This window comes from Littorina saxatilis, linkage group LG2 (assembly GCF_037325665.1).
Source record: "Littorina saxatilis isolate snail1 linkage group LG2, US_GU_Lsax_2.0, whole genome shotgun sequence".
Lineage (NCBI taxonomy): Eukaryota > Metazoa > Mollusca > Gastropoda > Littorinimorpha > Littorinidae > Littorina > Littorina saxatilis.
The window spans coordinates 5,993,418-6,015,582 of record NC_090246.1 but is presented as its reverse complement, the minus strand read 5'-3'; the positions used below and the strand labels follow the sequence as shown (position 1 = coordinate 6,015,582).

At 42.1% G+C, this 22,165-nt stretch overlaps 1 protein-coding gene across 1 annotated transcript in view; it reads right to left on the bottom strand.

The window, feature by feature from the left end:
- Window positions 1–485: 485 nt before the first annotated feature.
- The window catches only part of LOC138960473 (cardioacceleratory peptide receptor-like), a 75,438-nt gene continuing 53,758 nt past the window's right edge, over window positions 486–22,165 (bottom strand). Inside the window, exons 7-8 of the mRNA XM_070332380.1 lie at window positions 14,157–14,337; window positions 486–952 (exon numbers count right to left, since the gene is read on the bottom strand). Coding sequence (XP_070188481.1) covers window positions 715–952; window positions 14,157–14,337 — 419 coding nt within the window. The 3' untranslated portion in view covers window positions 486–714. The remainder of the gene's footprint in view (window positions 953–14,156; window positions 14,338–22,165) is intronic.

Sequence of the window (22,165 nt, the reverse complement as noted above, 5' to 3'; positions counted from 1 at the left end):
CACCAGGCAGCCTGTCTGCTATCAGTGCTGAGCCAGCAATAATTCACACCAGGCAGCCTGTCTGCTATCAGTGCTGAGCCAGCAATAATTCACACCAGGCAGCCTGTCTGTTATCAGTGCTGAGCCAGCAATAATTCACACCAGGCAGCCTGTCTACCTTGTTTCGCGCTCTAAATGCGTAGAGACACCAGAGATATTTTGGTGTCACTTGTGTCAGCTGGTCCGACACACGTCACAGAGTTGACGCAGATGAGCTTTCCTGACCTCTTGTCGACGGTCACCCACAAAAGTTGAGTTGTTCCAGACAGACAGACAATCCAATACCTGTCGCTCCTCTTTCAGTTCACCTTACTTTGTGCTTGGACCGAAAGACTGGTCGACGACATCCGGGCCTGCAAATGTCTCAGATACACCACACTCGTTCCTCTCCTTAGATACCTGCTCCTCTCATTCCCCCCCCCTCCCCCCCACCCTTATCTTCTTCTCTGTCGTCGTTGTCTATTGGGTCCTCATCCGCTACACTCCACTTTCTTCTTTCTTTGCGACTCTGCTTCAACGTGGGGACGAACACACCGAGAAACAAGCAAGGCTATCTTTTCACACACGCTCGAACATAGAGAACCAATCATTGTTGTCCCTTCACACTGTCTCAAACCAATCATTGCTGTCCTTTTATACTGTCTCGAACACGGCAAACCAACCATTGCCGACCTTTCACACTGTCTCTGACTTGGTTCGCACGTGCATAGACAGCAGAGCTCTGTCCGCTTCGCTGATTCGCTGCTTGACTAAAGGGACGCGGACACCGTTCCTGAACTCGCCCCCACCGCTCAGACGGATGTCTTCTGTCTCTGTCATGCTTGTGTAGTCGGTGCCCGAGGTCGCGCTGGGAGACTCCTCACTGCAACACTGGCAGATCTGGTCGGCGAACCGTCGGAACATATACACGCGTCTGTAACACACACAGAGAAAGGGGAAACATTAGACATCTGCAACACTGGCAGATCTGACCGGTTGACCGTCGGAACATATACACGCGTCTGCAACACAATGAGCGAAAGGGGAAACATATTAGACATTTGCAAAAGACAGAGAGAAAGGGGAAACATTGTTGAGATTTGCAAAAAGACAGAGAGAACGGGGAAACATATTAGACATCTGCAAAAGACAGAGAGAAAGGGGAAAGATTTTAGATGGAAAAGACAAACAGGAAGGGGAAACATTATAGACATTTGCATAAGACAGAGAGAATGGGGAAACATATTAAACATCTGCAAAAGACAAACAGAAAGGGGAAACATATTAGACATCTGCAAAAGACAGAGAGAAAGGGGAAACATATTAGACATCTGCAAAAGACAGAGAGAAAGGGGAAACATTATTGAGATTTGCAAAAAACAGAGCGAAAGGGGAAACATATTAGACATTTGCAAAAGACAGAGAGAAAGGGGAAACATTATTGAGATTTGCAAAAGACAGAGAGAAAGGGGAAACATTATTGAGATTTGCAAAAGACAGAGAGAAAGGGGAAACATATTAGACATTTGCAAGAGACAGAGCGAAAGGGGAAACATATTAGACATTTGCAAGAGACAGAGAGAAAGGGGAAACATTATTGAGATTTGCAAAAGACAGAGAGAATGGGGAAACATATTAGACATCTGCAAAAGACAGAGAGAAAGGGGAAACATATTAGACATCTGCAAAAGACAGAGAGAAAGGGGAAACATATTAGACATCTGCAAAAGACAAACAGAAAGGGGAAACATTATAGAAATGTGCAAAAGACAGAGAGAAAGGGGAAACATAATTTACATGTTAGGTATACGTGGTTTTCACGTGATGCCATCAAACCACGGCTGCCATTTTCTTTATTACGCGCACGACAGATGTAGCTCTTGTTTCTTGTGATTAAAACACTAAATCTAGCTCTGTGGTTTTCTACCATAATAAGGCTTGATATCCTGGAGACGGATGTTCGGCTTTAAATAAGGTCGTCAAGGCGTTAGTTGTGACGTCACGTGGTATGCGTGTATCACGTGTTTGTTCGGGTTAATAGTCACCTGGCTGGCTATAGTGGAAAGGTTACTTTTGGTGGTCACATTAGATATTATGTTTTTTGGAAAGTTCGTTTTATTTGCAGCCACAGTTCGGTAAACGACAAATGGCTAAACCCAACCACCTAAGAATGAGAAGCGTTTTTGTAACATGACCCATATTCTGCAAAAATGCAGCCATGACGCAGGGGGTAGGTTACAAAAAACCGTCATGTACCGCTTGACTGCATACGGATATAAGCAAATTATACCTTAAACGAAAGCTAAAGATTTTTGCCATCAGACAGCAAGTAAAATGCCTAATTCGTATGCACAGTTTTATTTTTAACAACATCTGTATAACATGCGGACGACAAAACAGGAAATGCCATTTTCTCAATCGATATGTATAGCTAACTGAACGCCTGGTTGAAACCGCAATCAAAAACATCTTGAAAATTGTTTATTCTCACAGCTAGAATTATTTTACATCAACAATTGTTAATTTACCGAGGAAAACAACAGTCACATAAGATACATAATGGATGATTTTGAATCAACTCCGAAAACCGAACCGGGTCGAAGCAAAAAAGAGTTTACACATACACAGGCTTGAAAAAGGATAATTTGGTTCAATCTGTTAGATTTTTACCCATAACGTTAAAGATCAGCTTAATATAAAAGGAAAGTGATCATTGTAAAAGGATTTTGCTATCGCAAAATAATTCAACTTCCGGTTTTACCACATGGCGTCCATAATATCAATTTATTACATAGCGTGCATTTGTCAGAAATTATACTAAATGTTAGAAGCGATCTTAAAGTGAAAGTAACGTTTAATAAAAGTATGCGCATTTATTTATTGATTGATATATGACTAAAATAATGGACATGTAATTTAAACGTACAAAACGACATTTTGTACACTACCTCTCTAAAAAAAACGCGACTATGACCGACCGATATGTATGTGTAAATTAGGTCATTGTTAGTGATGAAAACGGGTTTTCTTTAAAAGATAACACGCAAACTGTGAAGTTCAAGCCCATAAATGATTTTAGTACGACTTCTTCAAAACAGGTCTGTTTTTCACTCCACCAGTTTCAGTTTTAATAAAATATATGTATAGCTCTCATTTTCAAAAAAAACTTATCTGCAATTCACTTAACCAAATACACAATGAACCCAGAAGGTATTAGAGTGAGACACTTTACAGTGAAATATGTTATGATTCCCCTTATTTCAAAATATATGCATTTTAATTGGCAGACACGATTCACGTCGTTGGTACGTGTCCTCTGGTGAGGCAACCGTTAGCATTTTTTGTCGTAAAAATTGACATTTTTAAACATAAATCATGGACAAAAAACTAATTCTACAAAAAGTGCAGGTTTTCTTGGTATAGTCAGTTAAAGCATCTTAAAATTCAAACAATTGTGCAATTACGTGTATGTATTTGAAATGGCAGAAAATATTGAATGAAAGTGATTTTTGACTGATTGAAACCCTACCCCCACAAACAAAATGTGCCCTGAGATTAGGGGTGTTAGTTGAAGATGAATGAATAATGGCTATGGTTTTCCCCTAAAGTATTCAAAACCTAAACATATACATAGGCAAGATGTTCTACATTAACACAATTAACTTTTTAAACATATACATATGCTTAGTACACGATACTTCCGGTTTTTCTACCGGATGACTTATACATTTAGGGGGTAAACACCTTATCGTAGAAAAAGCTTTATTTTCAAAAAGTGCAAGTAATTATTAAAAATCATACATAATATTTATATATTGGAGTTAATTTTCCTTCGAAAGTCATTTGTTTCAAGTGGCAGACAATGTCAGTTGGAGAGTTACATGTACGTAAAGTGTATAACTGTTGTCTGTGATTAGTGCATTGTGTACACATTGGCACCATTTGATCCTAAATGCTAAACGATGTCGTGATCATACCACAGTTTTAGGATAATTTACATCGCATCGATTACTAAATTGATGGTAGAATTTCACTGATAAATTCTATTTCCGGTAGCGTCAGTGCCGTTATCTGAGATAGTAACGTTTTACATGGTTTCACGTTCAGTGGTGAACGTAACGTGTGGTTTAACAAAATTACTTGCACATACAATAGTGAAGTCTGTCTGTGTGTCTTTGTTTGTGTGTTTGTCTATGTCTGTCTGTGTGTTCGTCTGTTTGTCTCTCCCTCTGTCTGTCTATCTCTTTCTCTCTGTGTCTTTGTCTGTCTGTCTGTGTGTCTCTCTCACTCTCCTCTCTCTCTCTCTCTCTCTCTCTCTCTCTCTCTCTCTCTCTCTCTCTCTCTCTCGCGCGCGTGTGTGTGTGTGTGTGTGTATGAGTGCGTGCGTGTGTGTGTGCGTGTGTGTGTGTGTGTGTGTGATTGCAATCATTCCTCCTTTTTACATTTAGTCAAGTTTTGACTAAATGTTTTAATTAACGTAGAGCGGGGAATCGAGACGAGGGTCGTGGTGTATGTGCGTGTGTGTGTCTGTGTGTGTGTGTGTAGAGCGATTTAGACTAAACTACTGGACCGATCTTTATGAAATTTGACATGAGAGTTCCTGGGTATGATATCCCCAGACTTTTTTTTCAGTTTTTTGATAAATGTATTTGATGACGTCATATCCGGCTTTTCGTGAAAGTTGAGGCGGCACTGTCACGCTCTCATTTTTCAACCCAATTGGTTGAAATTTTGGTCAAGTAATTTTCGACAAAGCCCAGACTTCGGTATTGCATTTCAGTTTGGTGGCTTAAAAATTAATTGATGACTTTGGTCATTAAAAATCTGAAAATTGTAAAAAAAAATTTTTTTTTTTATAAAACGATCCAAATTTACGTTCATCGTATTGTCCATCATTTTCTGATTCCAAAAACATATAAATATGTTATATTTGGATTAAAAACAAGCTCTAAAAATTAAAAATTTAAAAATTATTATCAAAATTAAATTTTCGAAATCAATTTAAAAACACCTTGATCTTATTCCTTGTCGGTTCCTGATTCCAAAAACATATAGATATGATATGTTTGGATTAAAAACACGCTCAGAAAGTTCAAACGAAGAGAGGTACAGAAAAGCGTGCTATCCTTCTCAGCGCAACTACTACCCCGCTCTTCTTGTCAATTTCACAAAAACAAACAGATAATGACGTCATTTTAAGTGGCACAAACGTGTACATGAATGCCTTCCCTTTCGAATGATTTACAGTTATATAATTTCTGTCAAGCGGTTTAAGTTTTATGTCCGTTTTATGAACCCAACCCTCAAAACAAGAATAGTAACGCCAAAGAAGGAAAACATACACACAAACCAACGTTTTTCTCACCGGTGGTTTGGAATATTGCCCCAAAACTTTCGATTTAGTGTTGTGGTGTTAAAATCTATCAGAAAAAAGTGTTTGCTAACGTGACGCCAAAAAGTAACCAAAACGGTCCTTAGCCGACTGACTATAAAGGCCATTTTGCCAAAGTACCTTTCATTTTTTGTGTAACCATTAAATACACGTTCTGTGAATCAACTGTTCTTGTGTTGTGATTCTTGATTTGGATACGTTAGCAGTCTCTGTTTTGGGAGGTGGTCAAAATAACAATTACAATACAACACTTGAATCTGAAACGCGATGCACATTAAATCCAGTTATTCTTCTTCATACATTTCTGCAGAAGTTTTTTTGCATTCCTGCTCTGTTTATCAAATAAAGAAGACGTGGAGGCAGAAGGGGAGGGGGGGGGGGGGTTGGATGGAGGGGCGGCGTTGCAGAGGTTGACGGGAAAATGAACGAAAGGAGGGTAACGTTGGGAATCAGTTTTATGTGGAATCTAAGATGGGGCATATTCATATTGAAGTCATCAACTCTGCAAACTATTTCTGACAGTATCATCATTTCATTTCAGCGTCAATTGCTGCTGTTTGAAGGCTGATTTGAGAACCCTTAGGTTGCACAAATGTGACAATTTCACTGACCTGAATCAGATAAACCCACTAATGGATGCGATATCAATTAATAACATTTTTGATTTTTGATAAAGCCTTGGCACCAACAATCTTCCATTAAAACTAAATCCGAACACCAGATTTTCCCCATTTGTGCTTCATCATTATTTTAGAATAAAATACCCACCGGATATTATAATCTGCCATAAAACTGGCGGGTATTTGCCATGATAGCCCTCACTTCCTGTTTTGCTCGCTGAAACGATGTTGTTTGTGTGGAAAAGATCAGAGACCTCAATGTTTGACATTAGAGTAATAACGGAGCCACAGTTAGCAACCCTCTTAACCCAAAGCGCCGCAAAATCACTTTCTCCAAAGTAACACAAGACATGATCTTCGAGACTGTCTTGTTCTGCAGGGCAACAGGGAATACAGCCTTACATAGAACAGACAGCGAGCTATTTACTGCAAGCTATTTGTTCCAAATAATTTTTTTTCATGGAACACTTTTAGGATTGTTTTGAAATACGGTACTCTTTTATCCCGTTTTATTCTGGGATATTTGTACCTCAAAATGATGCAATAAAGACATCAAGAGCTATTTGGGTTACATCATCCGCGTCAATTTGTCCTTGTCATATTTATACTCCAACAACAATCAGGAACAAATGCGCAGTTCCATTAACAAGTATGTCATGCCTTTGTCAAATGTAACTCTGTTTTGCTTTGGTAAAGCTCTTTTACATAAAACTGTAATGTATATCATTTCCTAAAATCCGAAAGTTCAGTGGCTGACATGTCAGAAAAAAATCACCAAAAGACAAATTTCTCTTCGCGATGACTTGAAGCTGACGCAACGTGTGATGAATAGTAGACGTGGAATTCCATGACGACACACCCACTTTGCTTACTGCACAAAACCCAAAGACTGTAAACTTTAAGAAAACCATGAATCAAAATGAAGACAGTATAATATTGATTGAACGTCTCAAGGTACCATCCATTTCCTTTCTTTCTCCTTGTTATTGTCGTTACTTTCTTCTCCCATCGCTTCCTCCCAGTGAAAAGCTAGCAGCAACAGGGTCGCGCTAGATTCAAATCTCAACCATGACATATGTGTATACAATACCAAGAGGGATGCAATGTCAACGTTGTTATTTGTATTGGTGTGGTCGACGTACGTGTTCTTTTGTTAAGCAATGACGTACAACCTCTAACGACCTTTCTGTTCATTATGACAACCTCGTAACTACATCTCTGTGTGAAGGATTCATTACCTGCTCTCTGTCTCGCCATTTCTGTACTCCGTATAAACGGTATTACCTCCGAAACTTGTACTGCAGTTGAGCTTTCTCTAGTGTCGTGTCTGTCTATATGACGACGCGAGTGTTATTGAGATCGAGTCTTTTGTTTGTTTTGTTTTTGACGAAGGAGAAGAATAAGCAAGAATCGACTTTTTGTCTGAAGAATTAATTTCCCGCTCTTTGTCTCAATATAATTTATTTACCATATTTTGCAAAAAGGTCAACACGAAGAAAACAGCGACAGCTACAGCAGTTAACCTCAAACTGCGCGGACAGTAGTTAACCTCAAACTGCGCGGACAGCTACAGTAGTTAACCTCAAACTGCGCGGACAGCTACAGCAGTTAACCTCAAACTGCGCGGACAGCTACAGTAGTTAACCTCAAACTGCGCGGACAGCTACAGTAGTTAACCTCAAACTGCGCGGACAGCTACATCAGTTAACCTCAAACTGCGCGGATAGCTACATCAGTTAACCTCAAAATGTGCGGACAGCTACATCAGTTAACCTCAAACTGCGCGGACAGCTACATCAGTTAACCTCAAACTGCGCGGACAGCTACATCAGTTAACCTCAAACTGCGCGGATAGCTACATCAGTTAACCTCAAACTGCGCGGACAGCTACAGGAGTTAACCTCAAATTGCGCGGACAGCTACAGCAGTTAACCTCAAACTGCGCGGACAGCTACAGCTGTTAACCTCAAACTGCGTGGACAGCTACAGCAGTTAACCTCAAACTGCGCGGACAGCTACAGCAGTTAACCTCAAATTGCGCGGACAGCTACAGCAGTTAACCTCAAACTGCGCTGACAAATTAAGACTTAACAAGTTGCGTACAGCAACATCAATACAGTCAATCTGTCAACCTTTGTCGACCTTAAAACTGGACAATCTGCATTTTTCACGGAGATTGGTAGGTCCTTGACTTGCCAAAATCCTTCTCTTGAAACAGCGCTAATGCAGTTGTCTTGGTGACAGAAACCAACTGAACCTTATTCTCATAAGACGACTTTTCGTACTTCTTGGATACATTTTCAATTCAAACACAAATACATAATAATATAGTAGCAGTGGACACAATGGTTAGTAATTGCAATGTTTGTGTTAGGAGTGAGCAAAGCACGTGGAAAGGAAAAAGGATAGAAGAATTAAAATACTCATAGTGCAGACTTTAAGCAAGCCAAAATTAAGTTTGTATGTAGGTTAAACCAAACATTGCAGGCAATAAATGATAACTTTAAAGAAAGGCCCTTGTACCACAGGAACTAGGAATCAGGCATTATATTACATAAACCAGAAGCCACAAGAGATATATATACTCAACAATGTCGGGATTCAAATCAAAATGCAAGCATATTGGTTGTACAGTGCACACTGTCAAGGCCCAAACACACACTCCATATTCAATCTGGCTGGCTGGCTGGCTGGCTGGCTGGCTGGCTGGCAGTAGGATGCATACTTGTTGTCATAATTTTAATCCTATTTATTTATTGCAAGACTGTTGAAGACTGTTCATAGTGTTTGATTCCCGAAACGAACAGATGTTTATATCAGAAACCCGAACAGAGTTTACATCTTCCTTCATTCTCCTACTTTAAGAATTTCATCTTTCATTGCTTTATTTTATTCTGCACTCATTGGTCAATATTAGAAGAGATATGATGTTAGTTTTGCAATTAATGATTTCCTCATATCACATGTGGAATTATTAGCCAAGTGCCAAGTCAAATATGATGATAAGTCACTTGCTGTGAATGGAATCCATTTTACTCTTTAAGAAAATCAAACAAGTTTTACAAAAACATAAATATTTAGCAGGGGCAAACATTTAGAACATTACTCATTAAATGCGAACAAACAAACAAACAAACAAACAAACAAACAGCAAATCCACACAAAAAAGATATATTTGTATATCACACTTGCAGTTTTTCAGAATACATGCTATATCCTACGCAACACCAGATTAGCATGTGGAGAGGAAAGTGTGACAAACTGAACCTGTCGACACAATTCTCCACAAACATCTGTCCTTTACTGCATTCACATACAAGATTTAAACAAAGGAAAAAACAGAACTTGAAGTTAACCCTATCATCACATATTAGCCTTGAGAAATTTCCTTATTTTCACATTTCTTTGTTTTGGGTTTAAGATTATGTAACCTAAGACACTGTGCGAATCAAATATGCAAGTTCCATATTGAAATAGCAAAGCTTATCTTCCAAAAGGTCAGGAGCTGAGCTCGAGAGAAGAATCTTTTCGTTTTCAAAGTGTAAGATGTCGGAACCGGCAAAGCTTTAATTACTGTTTTCTTTGACAAAACAAACAAACCCAAAAACAAAATAAATTGCGAGTGAATAGACGATGTTAGGAAGTAACTCTGTTGGTTCGTTTATGGGGTGTGGAAGAGTTATTAACCTTTGGAAATACTGTAAGGTGTAACTGGGGCAAACCAACCAACGTGAGAGTGAAATCATGTGAACGACTGACAAGTAAAACATAGCTCCGATTTGTGTCACGTGGGTTTGTTTGCCCCAGTATTTCTAAGGAAAAGCAACTCTTCACAACCCAAGAGTTATTTCCGGAGTTCGCGTGTCGACAGAGCCAGTGGTCACGAGTGTTAGACAGGCACGGGCACTTGTTGTAGTCCAATCATTTCCATCGTTACAACAGGCTCCTTTTACTCTTGTACAGCAAGATGTGTCACTTCCGGGCAAGGGTTTACCATTATACCGATGATTCTCTTTGAATGTATCATGTCCGGGCAAGGGTTCACCATTATACCGATGGTTCTCTTTGAATGTGTCATGTCCGGGCAAGGGTTCACCATTATACCGATGGTTCTCTGTGAATGTGTCATGTCCGGGCAAGGGTTCACCATTATACCGATGGGCGGGGATATAGCTCAGTTGGTAGCGCGCTGGATTTGTATTCAGTTGGCTGCTGTCAGCGTGAGTTCGATCCCAGGTTCGGCGGAAATTTATTTCAGAGTCAACTTTGTGTGCAGACTCTCTTCGGTGTCCGAACCCTCCCCCCGTGTACACTACATTGGGTGTGCACGTTAAAGATCCCACGATTGACAAAAGGGTCTTTCCTGGCAAAATTGCTTAGCCTAGGCACAGTTAATAATTGTCTACCTATACCCGTGTGACTTGGAATAATAGGCCGTGAAAAGTAAATATGCGCCGAAATGGCTGCAATCTACTGGCCGTATAAAATTTCATCTCACACGGCATCACTGCAGAGCGCCTAGAACTGTACCCACGGAATATGCGCGATATAAGCCTCATTGATTGATTGATTGATTGATTGGTTCTCTTTGAATGTGTCATGTCCGGGCAAGGGTTCACCATTATACCGATGGTTCTCTGTGAATGTGTCATGTCCGGGCAAGGGTTCACCATTATACCGATGGTTCTCTGTGAATGTGTCATGTCCGGGCAAGGGTTCACCATTATACCGATGATTCTCTTTGAATGTGTCATTTCCGGGCAAGGGTTCACCATTATACCGATGATTCTCTTTGAATGTGTCATTTACGGGCAAGGGTTCACCATTATACCGATGGCTCTCTTTGAATGTATCATTTCCGGGCAAGGGTTCACCATTATACCGATGATTCTCTTTGAATGTATCATGTCCGGGCAAGGGTTCACCATTATACCGATGGTTCTCTGTGAATGTGTCATGTCCGGGCAAGGGTTCACCATTATACCGATGGTTCTCTTTGAATGTGTCATGTCCGGGCAAGGGTTCACCATTTATACCGATGGTTCTCTTTGAATGTGTCATGTCCGGGCAAGGGTTCACCATTATACCGATGATTCTCTTTGAATGTGTCATTTACGGGCAAGGGTTCACCATTATACCGATGGCTCTCTTTGAATGTATCATTTCCGGGCAAGGGTTCACCATTATACCGATGATTCTCTTTGAATGTATCATTTCCGGGCAAGGGTTCACCATTATACCGATGATTCTCTTTGAATGTATCATTTCCGGGCAAGGGTTCACCATTATACCGATGGTTCTCTTTGAATGTATCATTTCCGGGCAAGGGTTCACCATTATACCGATGGTTCTCTTTGAATGTATCATTTCCGGGCAAGGGTTCACCATTATACCGATGGTTCTCTTTGAATGTATCATTTCCGGGCAAGGGTTCACCATTATACCGATGGTTCTCTTTGAATGTATCATTTCCGGGCAAGGGTTCACCATTATACCGATGGTTCTCTTTGAATGTATCATTTCCGGGCAAGGGTTCACCATTATACCGATGGTTCTCTGTGAATGTATCATGTCCGGGCAAGGGTTCGCCATTATACCGATGGTTCTCTTTGAATGTGTCATGTCCGGGCAAGGGTTCACCATTATACCGATGGTTCTCTTTGAATGTATCATGTCCGGGCAAGGGTTCACCATTATACCGATGGTTCTCTTTGAATGTGTCATGTCCGGGCAAGGGTTCACCATTATACCGATGGTTCTCTGTGAATGTATCATGTCCGGGCAAGGGTTCACCATTATACCGATGGTTCTCTTTGAATGTATCATGTCCGGGCAAGGGTTCACCATTATACCGATGGTTCTCTTTGAATGTGTCATGTCCGGGCAAGGGTTCACCGTTATACCGATGGTTCTCTTTGAATGTGTCATGTCCGGGCAAGAGTTCACCATTATACCGATGATTCTCTTTGAATGTGTCATTCCCGGGCAAGGGTTCACCATTATACCGATGAATCTCTGTGAATGTGTCATGTCCGGGCAAGGGTTCACCATTATACCGATGGTTCTCTGTGAATGTATCATGTCCGGGCAAGGGTTCACCATTATACCGATGGTTCTCTTTGAATGTATCATTTCCGGGCAAGGGTTCACCATTATACCGATGATTCTCTTTGAATGTACGTATCATTTCCGGGCAAGGGTTCACCATTATACCGATGGTTCTCTGTGAATGTATCATGTCCGGGCAAGGGTTCGCCATTATACCGATGGTTCTCTGTGAATGTATCATTTCCGGGCAAGGGTTCACCATTATACCGATGGTTCTCTTTGAATGTATCATTTCCGGGCAAGGGTTCACCATTATACCGATGGTTCTCTTTGAATGTATCATTTCCGGGCAAGGGGTCACCATTATACCGATGATTCTCTTTGAATGTACGTATCATTTCCGGGCAAGGGTTCACCATTATACCGATGGTTCTCTTTGAATGTATCATTTCCGGGCAAGGGTTCACCATTATACCGATGATTCTCTTTGAATGTATCATTTCCGGGCAAGGGTTCACCGTTATACCGATGGTTCTCTTTGAATGTATCATTTCCGGGCAAGGGTTCACCATTATACCGATGGTTCTCTTTGAATGTATCATTTCCGGGCAAGGGTTCACCATTATACCGATGGTTCTCTTTGAATGTATCATGTCCGGGCAAGGGTTCACCGTTATACCGATGGTTCTCTTTGAATGTGTCATGTCCGGGCAAGAGTTCACCATTATACCGATGGTTCTCTGTGAATGTGTCATGTCCGGGCAAGGGTTCACCATTATACCGATGGTTCTCTTTGAATGTATCATGTCCGGGCAAGGGTTCACCGTTATACCGATGGTTCTCTTTGAATGTGTCATGTCCGGGCAAGGGTTCACCATTATACCGATGATTCTCTTTGAAAGTATCATTTCCGGGCAAGGGTTCACCATTATACCGATGGTTCTCTTTGAATGTATCATGTCCGGGCAAGGGTTCACCGTTATACCGATGGTTCTCTTTGAATGTGTCATGTCCGGGCAAGGGTTCACCATTATACCGATGATTCTCTTTGAATGTGTCATTTCCGGGCAAGGGTTCACCGTTATACCGATGGTTCTCTTTGAATGTATCATTTCCGGGCAAGGGTTCACCATTATACCGATGGTTCTCTTTGAATGTATCATTTCCGGGCAAGGGTTCACCATTATACCGATGGTTCTCTTTGAATGTATCATTTCCGGGCAAGGGTTCACCATTATACCGATGGTTCTCTGTGAATGTATCATGTCCGGGCAAGGGTTCGCCATTATACCGATGGTTCTCTGTGAATGTGTCATGTCCGGGCAAGGGTTCACCATTATACCGATGGTTCTCTGTGAATGTGTCATGTCCGGGCAAGGGTTCACCATTATACCGATGGTTCTCTTTGAATGTGTCATGTCCGGGCAAGGGTTCACCATTTATACCGATGGTTCTCTGTGAATGTGAATCAGTCCAACTGTTACGGGACCTTTCATTAACAAATTAAGTTCGAAGGCATGAATTGTGTGTTTGTTACTTTTTGTTTCAGAAAGTCTTGCCATTCCACTGGGATACAATGCGAAACACTACGGTACCTCCTCCCCCCCCCACCCCCTCAACAAAAAACCAAAAAAACCCCACTTTTCTTCATGAATGTTTTCCTTGCAAAAAAGCTGATAACCTAAAGCTGGCGATGACGGTTAGCATGGAAGACATCTTGTCTGTAATGCTTACTTCTCGGTTGTGAAGCGCCTCACTGCTCGCACGTTCATTCCATCAACATCATTATTTGTCCGTTGACTACAGTACATTAGTCTGTTTCAGGATTTCAACTTTCGCAAATTTTACCAGGAAGTATTTGCAATTATTTTTCTCACCGCGTTTGTAACTCAGGAATTTTCCCCTGAACCTCAGCAACGCCGCTTGCTTGCGAGACGCCTCGTTTTGAAATCGAGACAAAAGCGGATTCAAACCGACCGCGGAAGACATCTTGCAGTGAAAAAAGCCAAGGATGTGTAACATCAGAAAATATCGCACGGTGGACAAATGCCGTAGCCAGGCAACTACAAGGAGATTACCTGAGATATTTACATATTCGGGTACTGAAGATACCATAGATGACAGGGTTTGCGGCGGAGTTGAGCGGCGCCATGCTCTGGATGAAGGTGGAGAGCTTGATCATCTGCACCGTGTTGGGCACCACCCCGTACACCTGGCACAGGTTGAACACGAAGTAGGGGCTCCAGCACACGATGAACACTGCAACATAGAAGGACACTTATGGGTATTGATTGTATAGTTTTATAGTCATGTGAGGTTACCCTACTACTAATTTGGGAGTAGTACAAGTTACATGAATTGAACATGACAAAGGCACTGACGCGATAAATACGATGGACGCATTCACTTACACTCTAAATTGAATGTTTCCACTTGTGAACACCTTTCTGTAACCAGTTGTGAACACCTTTCTGTAACCACTTGTGAACACCTTTCTGTAACCACTTGTGAACACCTTTCTGTAACCACTTGTGAACATCTTTCTGTAACCACTTGTGAACACCTTTCTGTAACCACTTGTGAACACCTTTCTGTAACCACTTGTGAACACCTTTCTGTGACCAGTTGTGAACACTGTGTGGCATACTATATAGCTCTACTAGCAAAAGTATTACGCACATGGTAAACACTAAATAGTGTTTAAAACGTCGCCCATCTGGCTAATCTGTGGCCACAGGACTCCTACACAGCATGGACACTATCAATGCAGAAACAACTACAATGTTGCACGCCCTAGAAGCATTAACCGGTATGAAGTTAAAAGCCGCCCATCACTTTTGACTGTCTAACGCTATGTGTTCAAAGTTCCTAAACACGATGAATGCTGAACCAGCTACAAAGTAACGCGCCTACACAGAATCCAGATTATGGTTTGACTGTGCTAAGTATTATGCCGCCCAAATGACTAAGCTATGGTCGTTGCTTTTCCTCTAAGTTGACTGTGTGTCCGTACAAGATTCCCAGAACATTTGGCCCAGTTGCAACTTGCGCAATGCCATGGCCAAATTACTGGTTTACGTGTATCCCGACACAGGGTCTTGGATGTTCCACTGACGGAACCTCAGCTTTCAAATAAGACCCTAATCTCCTCTCCTCTTATTTTCTATAATGTCTAGTTTGCCGGAGTTATCAAACACGCAAACATTCCCAAGAATTGTACACCATCGTACGCGAAGAGCATCCATTTAGGAAAATAACATGGAGGCTAAAAGTACACTCAGATCAGACAGCGGTGGTTTTATGTGAATGGGATGGCGCTAGCTGATCTCCAAGGCTGTTGCAATCCATGGCTGTTTGGTGGCCAACAGGTCGCGAGACGAGGACAAGTAATTATGTTCGATGGGAAAGTAACAGGAGTTTCCGTAATGCTTGCCCGACTTTGGTGTGGAGAGACGGGTGAGAAAGTAGGACTTTCGGTGCCCCACTTACACAACTGTACGATTGCCCGTGCGGGCACAGACTGTAAACAAAGTAGTCATGCCTGCTGCACTGAAGATAGGATATGTGACTTGGGCTTATTTTACAAACAATTAATGTCGTGTAAACAGTCACATTTGATGACAGGAACATTGGTCCACTTTCCGTGAAGGCGTGATTTGTAAGAATTAAGGTCATGTCTGTTCAGATGTTTTTTTGTGTGTGGAAAGGCGATGTTTTCCCACTAAAAAGTCTGGACGGATGGTTTACATGGTGCTTTGCAGCGGAAGGGAGGTATCTGGCGGAACACCCCTTTCGTCTTGCGTTTTCCGTAGAGTTCAAGACAACTTGGAAGTTTTATGAGCTTAGTATTTCTGCCCGTCGTCGGATTGGGAATCCATTACGCGTGTCTGCCTTGACAAGTGAAATCGGCGAGTTGATTTTTGCAATTAAAAGTGTTCCACTGTGGATCAGTATCTATAACGGTTACATCAGAACCGGGAAGTCTCTATCAACGGCTCAAAAGTTTTTGTTTGTTTTTTCTCCAATAACGCAATAGGAAAAGTTTGAGTTTAGAGGAGCAAACACAGACACACGCACACAGGTACATACACGCCCCCCTCCCACCCCCAAACAAACACACACACAAACACACACTATGTCTCTCTCTCTCTCTTTCTCTCTCTCACCCTCGCAAAGCAAGATAGAAGAAGCAGAACAAGACAGACGAAAGAGAGTGAGAGACGTGTCGCGTCGCCCCACTGATCTATCACCCAGCTGACTCTGACGGAGAACGCGTCCTACGCGTGAGGCACGCAAACCCCTTAGTTGCGTCAACTGGGTCACATATCGGGGACGTCCTTGTTAAGATTTTTGAGAAGTTTAAAATTGAATCAGAGTTTTCAATGACTATGCGTGACGCCAGGGAAGAGAACAAACCAGCACGCATGCCCTTTCAATGGAGAAACAACCGGTCGCATAGCGGCACTCACGAGTATTAACGTTAACGCTAGCTTTTAAGAACCTATTGTGTACACTCAAGACACGTGACTGTTGCAACCAGTACGCCAAAGATGAGGAGCGGAGTCTGCATGGATAAAAAGATCGAGCATGCGTTTAGCCTAAACTTTAGCCCCCCCCCCCCTCCCCCCTAAAAAAAAACCCCAAAAAACCAAACAAGCTGATGACATGCATTAGAGTTCCTAAATACAATGTGAGCACGAAAATCGTCACTGTTCCATCTGTACGTTGCATTTCATTTGACTGTGTTTATTTGACTTCAGAAAGCACATACATGTGTTGTGTTAATGTCAGACCCTTTGTCACCAAAGTCGCTGTTTCAACGCTTTACCTTTACAATCACACTGGAGCCCATCCTGACCTCAGGTCAAAATGAGTTCGGCTCATTCTCTTCCTGACAGGATGCCTTGAGTTTCCTTGTGAAACCGAATTTTTTTTTAACATATTTAGAGCTTTTTGTAATGTATTATTGATATAAGCAGATTCGCGATCGTCGATAATGATTTTTCATGGTGTTTTGTAATTTTTAAATTACAAAGGAATTGATATGTAAGACAGTTTCAAGCGAGCTATTTTTCGCGGCTGTATTTACTGTGCAAACAACTCTAAATATGGCAACAGTGTCACGTGATAATCAACCGTTTGGTTTCGGCGCTCACTGGAGCAGACGATTTTTTCTGTAACCAGTTGACAGTGATGAAACCATATATTACGGTCTCCTTCCGGCAGCAGTCCCAACATTTCGACTTGTTTTGACCTTAGAACGATGTCTTTATCAGAACAGAACGGAGATCACTGTCGAAGTCGGCCAATCTGCAATCATTTTCGTCTCGCGAACACTGATCTCAAATTTAGATCAGTGCTCGCGAAAAACATATGGGAGATAACTCTGTATTTTTGTTTTGATAGATTCGCGTAGGACTGTAGCGTCCGGTCAGAGAGATAACTGGCGATAGCCGTTGAGCGATGACTGATCAGAATGACTGGAGCGCAATGGTGCAGACACGCACACTTCAAATTGAGTTGAATACGTCTGGTATTAGCGAACGGCCGAAGGTATCGACGCCTCTCTACTAATTATGTAAAACAGAAACCGAAATAGAGCGAGGGCTGCGACCTTTAATTGTGTCAAAGGAAAGACTGTGATTAGAGATGTACGATAGCGACACACGCACTGCCTGGCGGTCACCTTTCTGTTCTACAGCTGTGTTGAAGTCACCGAGATAAAATTCGTTCTCGAAATTCTTTGTCACTTCCTCCGGAGACATACAGAAGAAGTGACACCATTTTTTTTTTACGTGACACCATTATCCACAGTATGACGTTTTTTGAACTTTGTTTGGCTTTTGACGTCCGAGATTTCACTCCAAAATAAAGGGTCATACAGAGACGTCTTGGTGTTGATGTGTTTAAACAATTTCGATATCGTATGTCTTTAAATGATACGTAATTTCCGTGCAGGTCATCCTGTCAGACAACATCCAGTTGGGTTTGAAGTCCTAATGTAGTTTTATAATACAGTATGCCTGTTGTTTGTTGTTAAAAGTGTTGCCCCACAGTCTGTGTTGCATCTTCGTTCTATTTTAAATCTGTACGCTTTTATGTAAGTTCTGTTTATGTGTCAGACTTTTTATGTGTAATTAGGTGTCTATTATTATCTTATGTATTTTTCATCTTTTTTTTAAAAATCTTCTAGATTATCTTATGTATGTGGTTGTTGTTAATGAAATGTAAGCTAATAATGCTTGTATTTTATTTGTTACGAGGACCCTTTTATATGTAAAATTTTGAATTTTAATGTCCAATGTACAGCGCCATGAGACTGTTATCTGGCGGTGAACAGCGCTATTGAAGAATGTTTTATTATTATTATGATTATTATTGTGATCTGTCCAGGTTGTATCTGATATAGAGCGCCTTCATCTGATATAGAGCGCCCCTTCATCTGACATAGAGCGCCTTCATCTGACATAGAGTGCCTTCATCTGATATAGAGCGCCTTCATCTGACATAGAGTCCCTTCATCTGACATAGAGCGCCTTCATCTGATATAGAGCGCCTTCATCTGACATAGAGTTCCTTCATCTGACATAGAGCGCCTTCATCTGACATAGAGCGCCTTCATCTGACATAGAGCGCCTTCATCTGACATAGAGCGCCTTCATCTGACATAGAGCGCCTTCATCTGATATAGAGCGCCTTCATCTGACATAGAGTCCCTTCATCTGACATAGAGCGCCTTCATCTGATATAGAGCGCCTTCATCTGACATAGAGCACCTTCATCTGATATAGAGCGCCTTCATCTGACATAGAGTCCCGTCATCTGACATAGAGTGCCTTCATCTGATATAGAGCGCCTTCATCTGACATAGAGCGCCTTCATCTGATATAGAGCGCCTTCATCTGACATAGAGTCCCTTCATCTGACATAGAGCGCCTTCATCTGATATAGAGCGCCTTCATCTGACATAGAGTCCCTTCATCTGACATAGAGCGCCTTCATCTGACATAGAGCGCCTTCATCTGATATAGAGCGCCTTCATCTGACATAGAGTCCCTTCATCTGACATAGAGCGCCTTCATCTGATATAGAGCGCCTTCATCTGACATAGAGTCCCTTAATCTGACATAGAGCGCCTTCATCTGACATAGAGCGCCTTCATCTGACATAGAGCGCCTTCATCTGATATAGAGCGCCTTCATCTGACATAGAGTCCCCTCATCTGACATAGAGCGCCTTCATCTGATATAGAGCGCCTTCATCTGACATAGAGTCCCTTCATCTGACATAGAGCGCCTTCATCTGACATAGAGCGCCTTCATCTGACATAGAGCGCCTTCATCTGACATAGAGCGCCTTCATCTGACATAGAGCGCCTTCATCTGACATAGAGCGCCTTCATCTGACATAGAGCGCCTTCATCTGACATAGAGCGCCTTCATCTGACATAGAGCGCCTTCATCTGACATAGAGCGCCTTCATCTGACATAGAGCGCCTTCATCTGACATAGAGCGCCTTCATCTGATATAGAGCGCCTTCATCTGACATAGAGTGCCTTCATCTGACATAGAGTGCCTTCATCTGATATAGAGCGCCTTCATCTGACATAGAGCGCCTTCATCTGATATAGAGCGCCTTCATCTGATATAGAGCGCCCCTTCATCTGACATAGAGCGCCTTCATTTGGACATATTATATACCAATAATCAACAGCCTTCGTGAGTTTTGCGCAGAATGGGAGTTTGGAGTGAAATGAGTATTTGTACTGAAACCTATCGTAGTGTCATTGTGCGAAACTAATCCATGGAAACAATTCTCGTTCTGTGAAGCAATCGACAACACCGATAGTGCTTTTAGTTATGCGCTATAGAAATCTCCTTAATAAATAAAATAAATAAATAAATTTATGGTGTGAGTCCAGTTCGAGAAATGCTTTTGTCCTAAGTAAAAGCCTGGATATATTATGTGTTTGTTTGTTTGTTTGCTTAACGCCCAGCCGACCACCAAGGGCCATATCAGGGCGGTGGATATATTATTGTTTACATGGGTCAGAAAGTATCTTAAAAGTTAAGGGCATTGCCCTCGTTTGATAAACAAACAAACAAAAACCCGCAAACGTTTTTGTACCAATCCAAAATATTAGTTTCACACAACCCAGTGAGTGTAGCCATCATAGATATGTCATAAAATATCCAGGATTTTGGGGGATTTCTTTTTATCTCTTAACAATCTGCATTAAATCTGTTGCATTTCCGTAAGCTACGACAATCGAAGAACAGCTTATATTTGGTACTGGAAACAGTGGCATAACACTCCGGAACTATGTATGGCTTTCGCAAAGTGCGTCAGAATAAACTCAATCAACTATTTTATAATAGTCCTACAGAAATTCTTAAAAAGAATTTTGTTTCATGTCGTACAACAACGATAATAAAAGAAACGACAAAATAACAGAAAATCACTGCAAATAACTATAATAACAGAACAGAGCCCCCCCGTTCAACACACAAAAAAGGAGAAAAAGCAAGCAAACGAGAAAGAAAAGGAAACGAGCCCCACAGCCCCAAGCCAACAGCAAAAAGAAGGAATTGACAAAATGCCACAGCAGAACCGACGAGATCTCGAGAGATGCGGAAGGATCAATGGCGCCCCGGACAGCAAGGCCGCCAAATTGGAAAGAGATAAGTCTGACCGTAGTATGACGAATCTGAGCAAGATCACACGTCTGCTGGAGAAAGTGCAATCATTAAGATTGTCATACAAAGTAGGAAGTTTTAAGGGGAAGGGGGGGGGGGGGGGGGGAGGGCACTACAGAGGATGGGTAGGCAGGACAATAGGGGAAAAGTATAATTATGAGGAAGGGAGAAGAGGGGGTTGTTAAGGTGGGGGTGGGGGGTGGGGGGTGGGGGTGAGGAAGCAAAGATATATCGGGTAGAAAGGATAGATAAAGCAAACATATGTTGTATGGGTTTTGTGTGTTTGTTAATTGTTCTTTCTTCATCTTGTGTAAAGAACCCAGGGAGTCATGCGAGACAGATTCAGCATCCATCGTATTCTCTCTTCTCTTCTCGGCCGACTTTAGCAACTGTTCGCATATCACGGCAAAAGGTAGAAGGTTCCTTAAACTCGTATCTTTTACAGTCGGTATAAACTTTAAATCTTGTTAAAAATGTCCCTCTCTTGCAGAAAGTTCACAATCTTGACAGGGTGCTATAGACATGGAGGTAAGTCTCAGTGAGGAGAGAGGCCAGGGTGCTATAGACATGGAGGTAAGTCTCAGTGAGGAGAGAGGCCAGGGTGCTATAGACATGGAGGTAAGTCTCAGTGAGGAGAGAGGCCAGGGTGCTATAGACATGGAGGTAAGTCTCAGTGAGGATAGAGACCAGGGTGCTATAGACATGGAGGTTAGTCTCTGTGAGGAGAGAGGCCAGGGTGCTATAGACATGGAGGTAAGTCTCAGTGAGGAGAGAGGCCAGGGTGCTATAGACATGGAGGTAAGTCTCTGTGAAGAGAGAGGCCAGGGTGCTATAGACATGGAGGTAAGTCTCAGTGAGGAGAGAGGCCAGGGTGCTATAGATATGGAGGTAAGTCTCTGTGAGGATAGAGGCCAGGGTGCTATAGACATGGAGGTAAGTCTCAGTGAGGAGAGAGGCCAGGGCGCTATAGACATGGAGGTAAGTCTCTGTGAGGATAGAGGCCAGGGTGCTATAGACATGGAGGTAAGTCTCTGTGAGGATAGAGGCCAGGGTGCTATAGAGATAGAGGTAAGTCTCTGTGAGGATAGAGGCCAGGGTGCTATGGACATGGAGGTAAGTCTCTGTGAGGAGAGAGGCCAGGGTGCTATAGACATGGAGGTAAGTCTCAGTGAGGAGAGAGGCCAGGGTGCTATAGACATGGAGGTAAGTCTCAGTGAGGAGAGAGGCCAAGGTGCTATAGACATGGAGGTAAGTCTCTGTGAGGAGAGAGGCCAGGGTGCTTATAGACATGGAGGTAAGTCTCTGTGAAGAGAGAGGCCAGGGTGCTATAGACATGGAGGTAAGTCTCAGTGAGGAGAGAGGCCAGGGTGCTATAGACATGGAGGTAAGT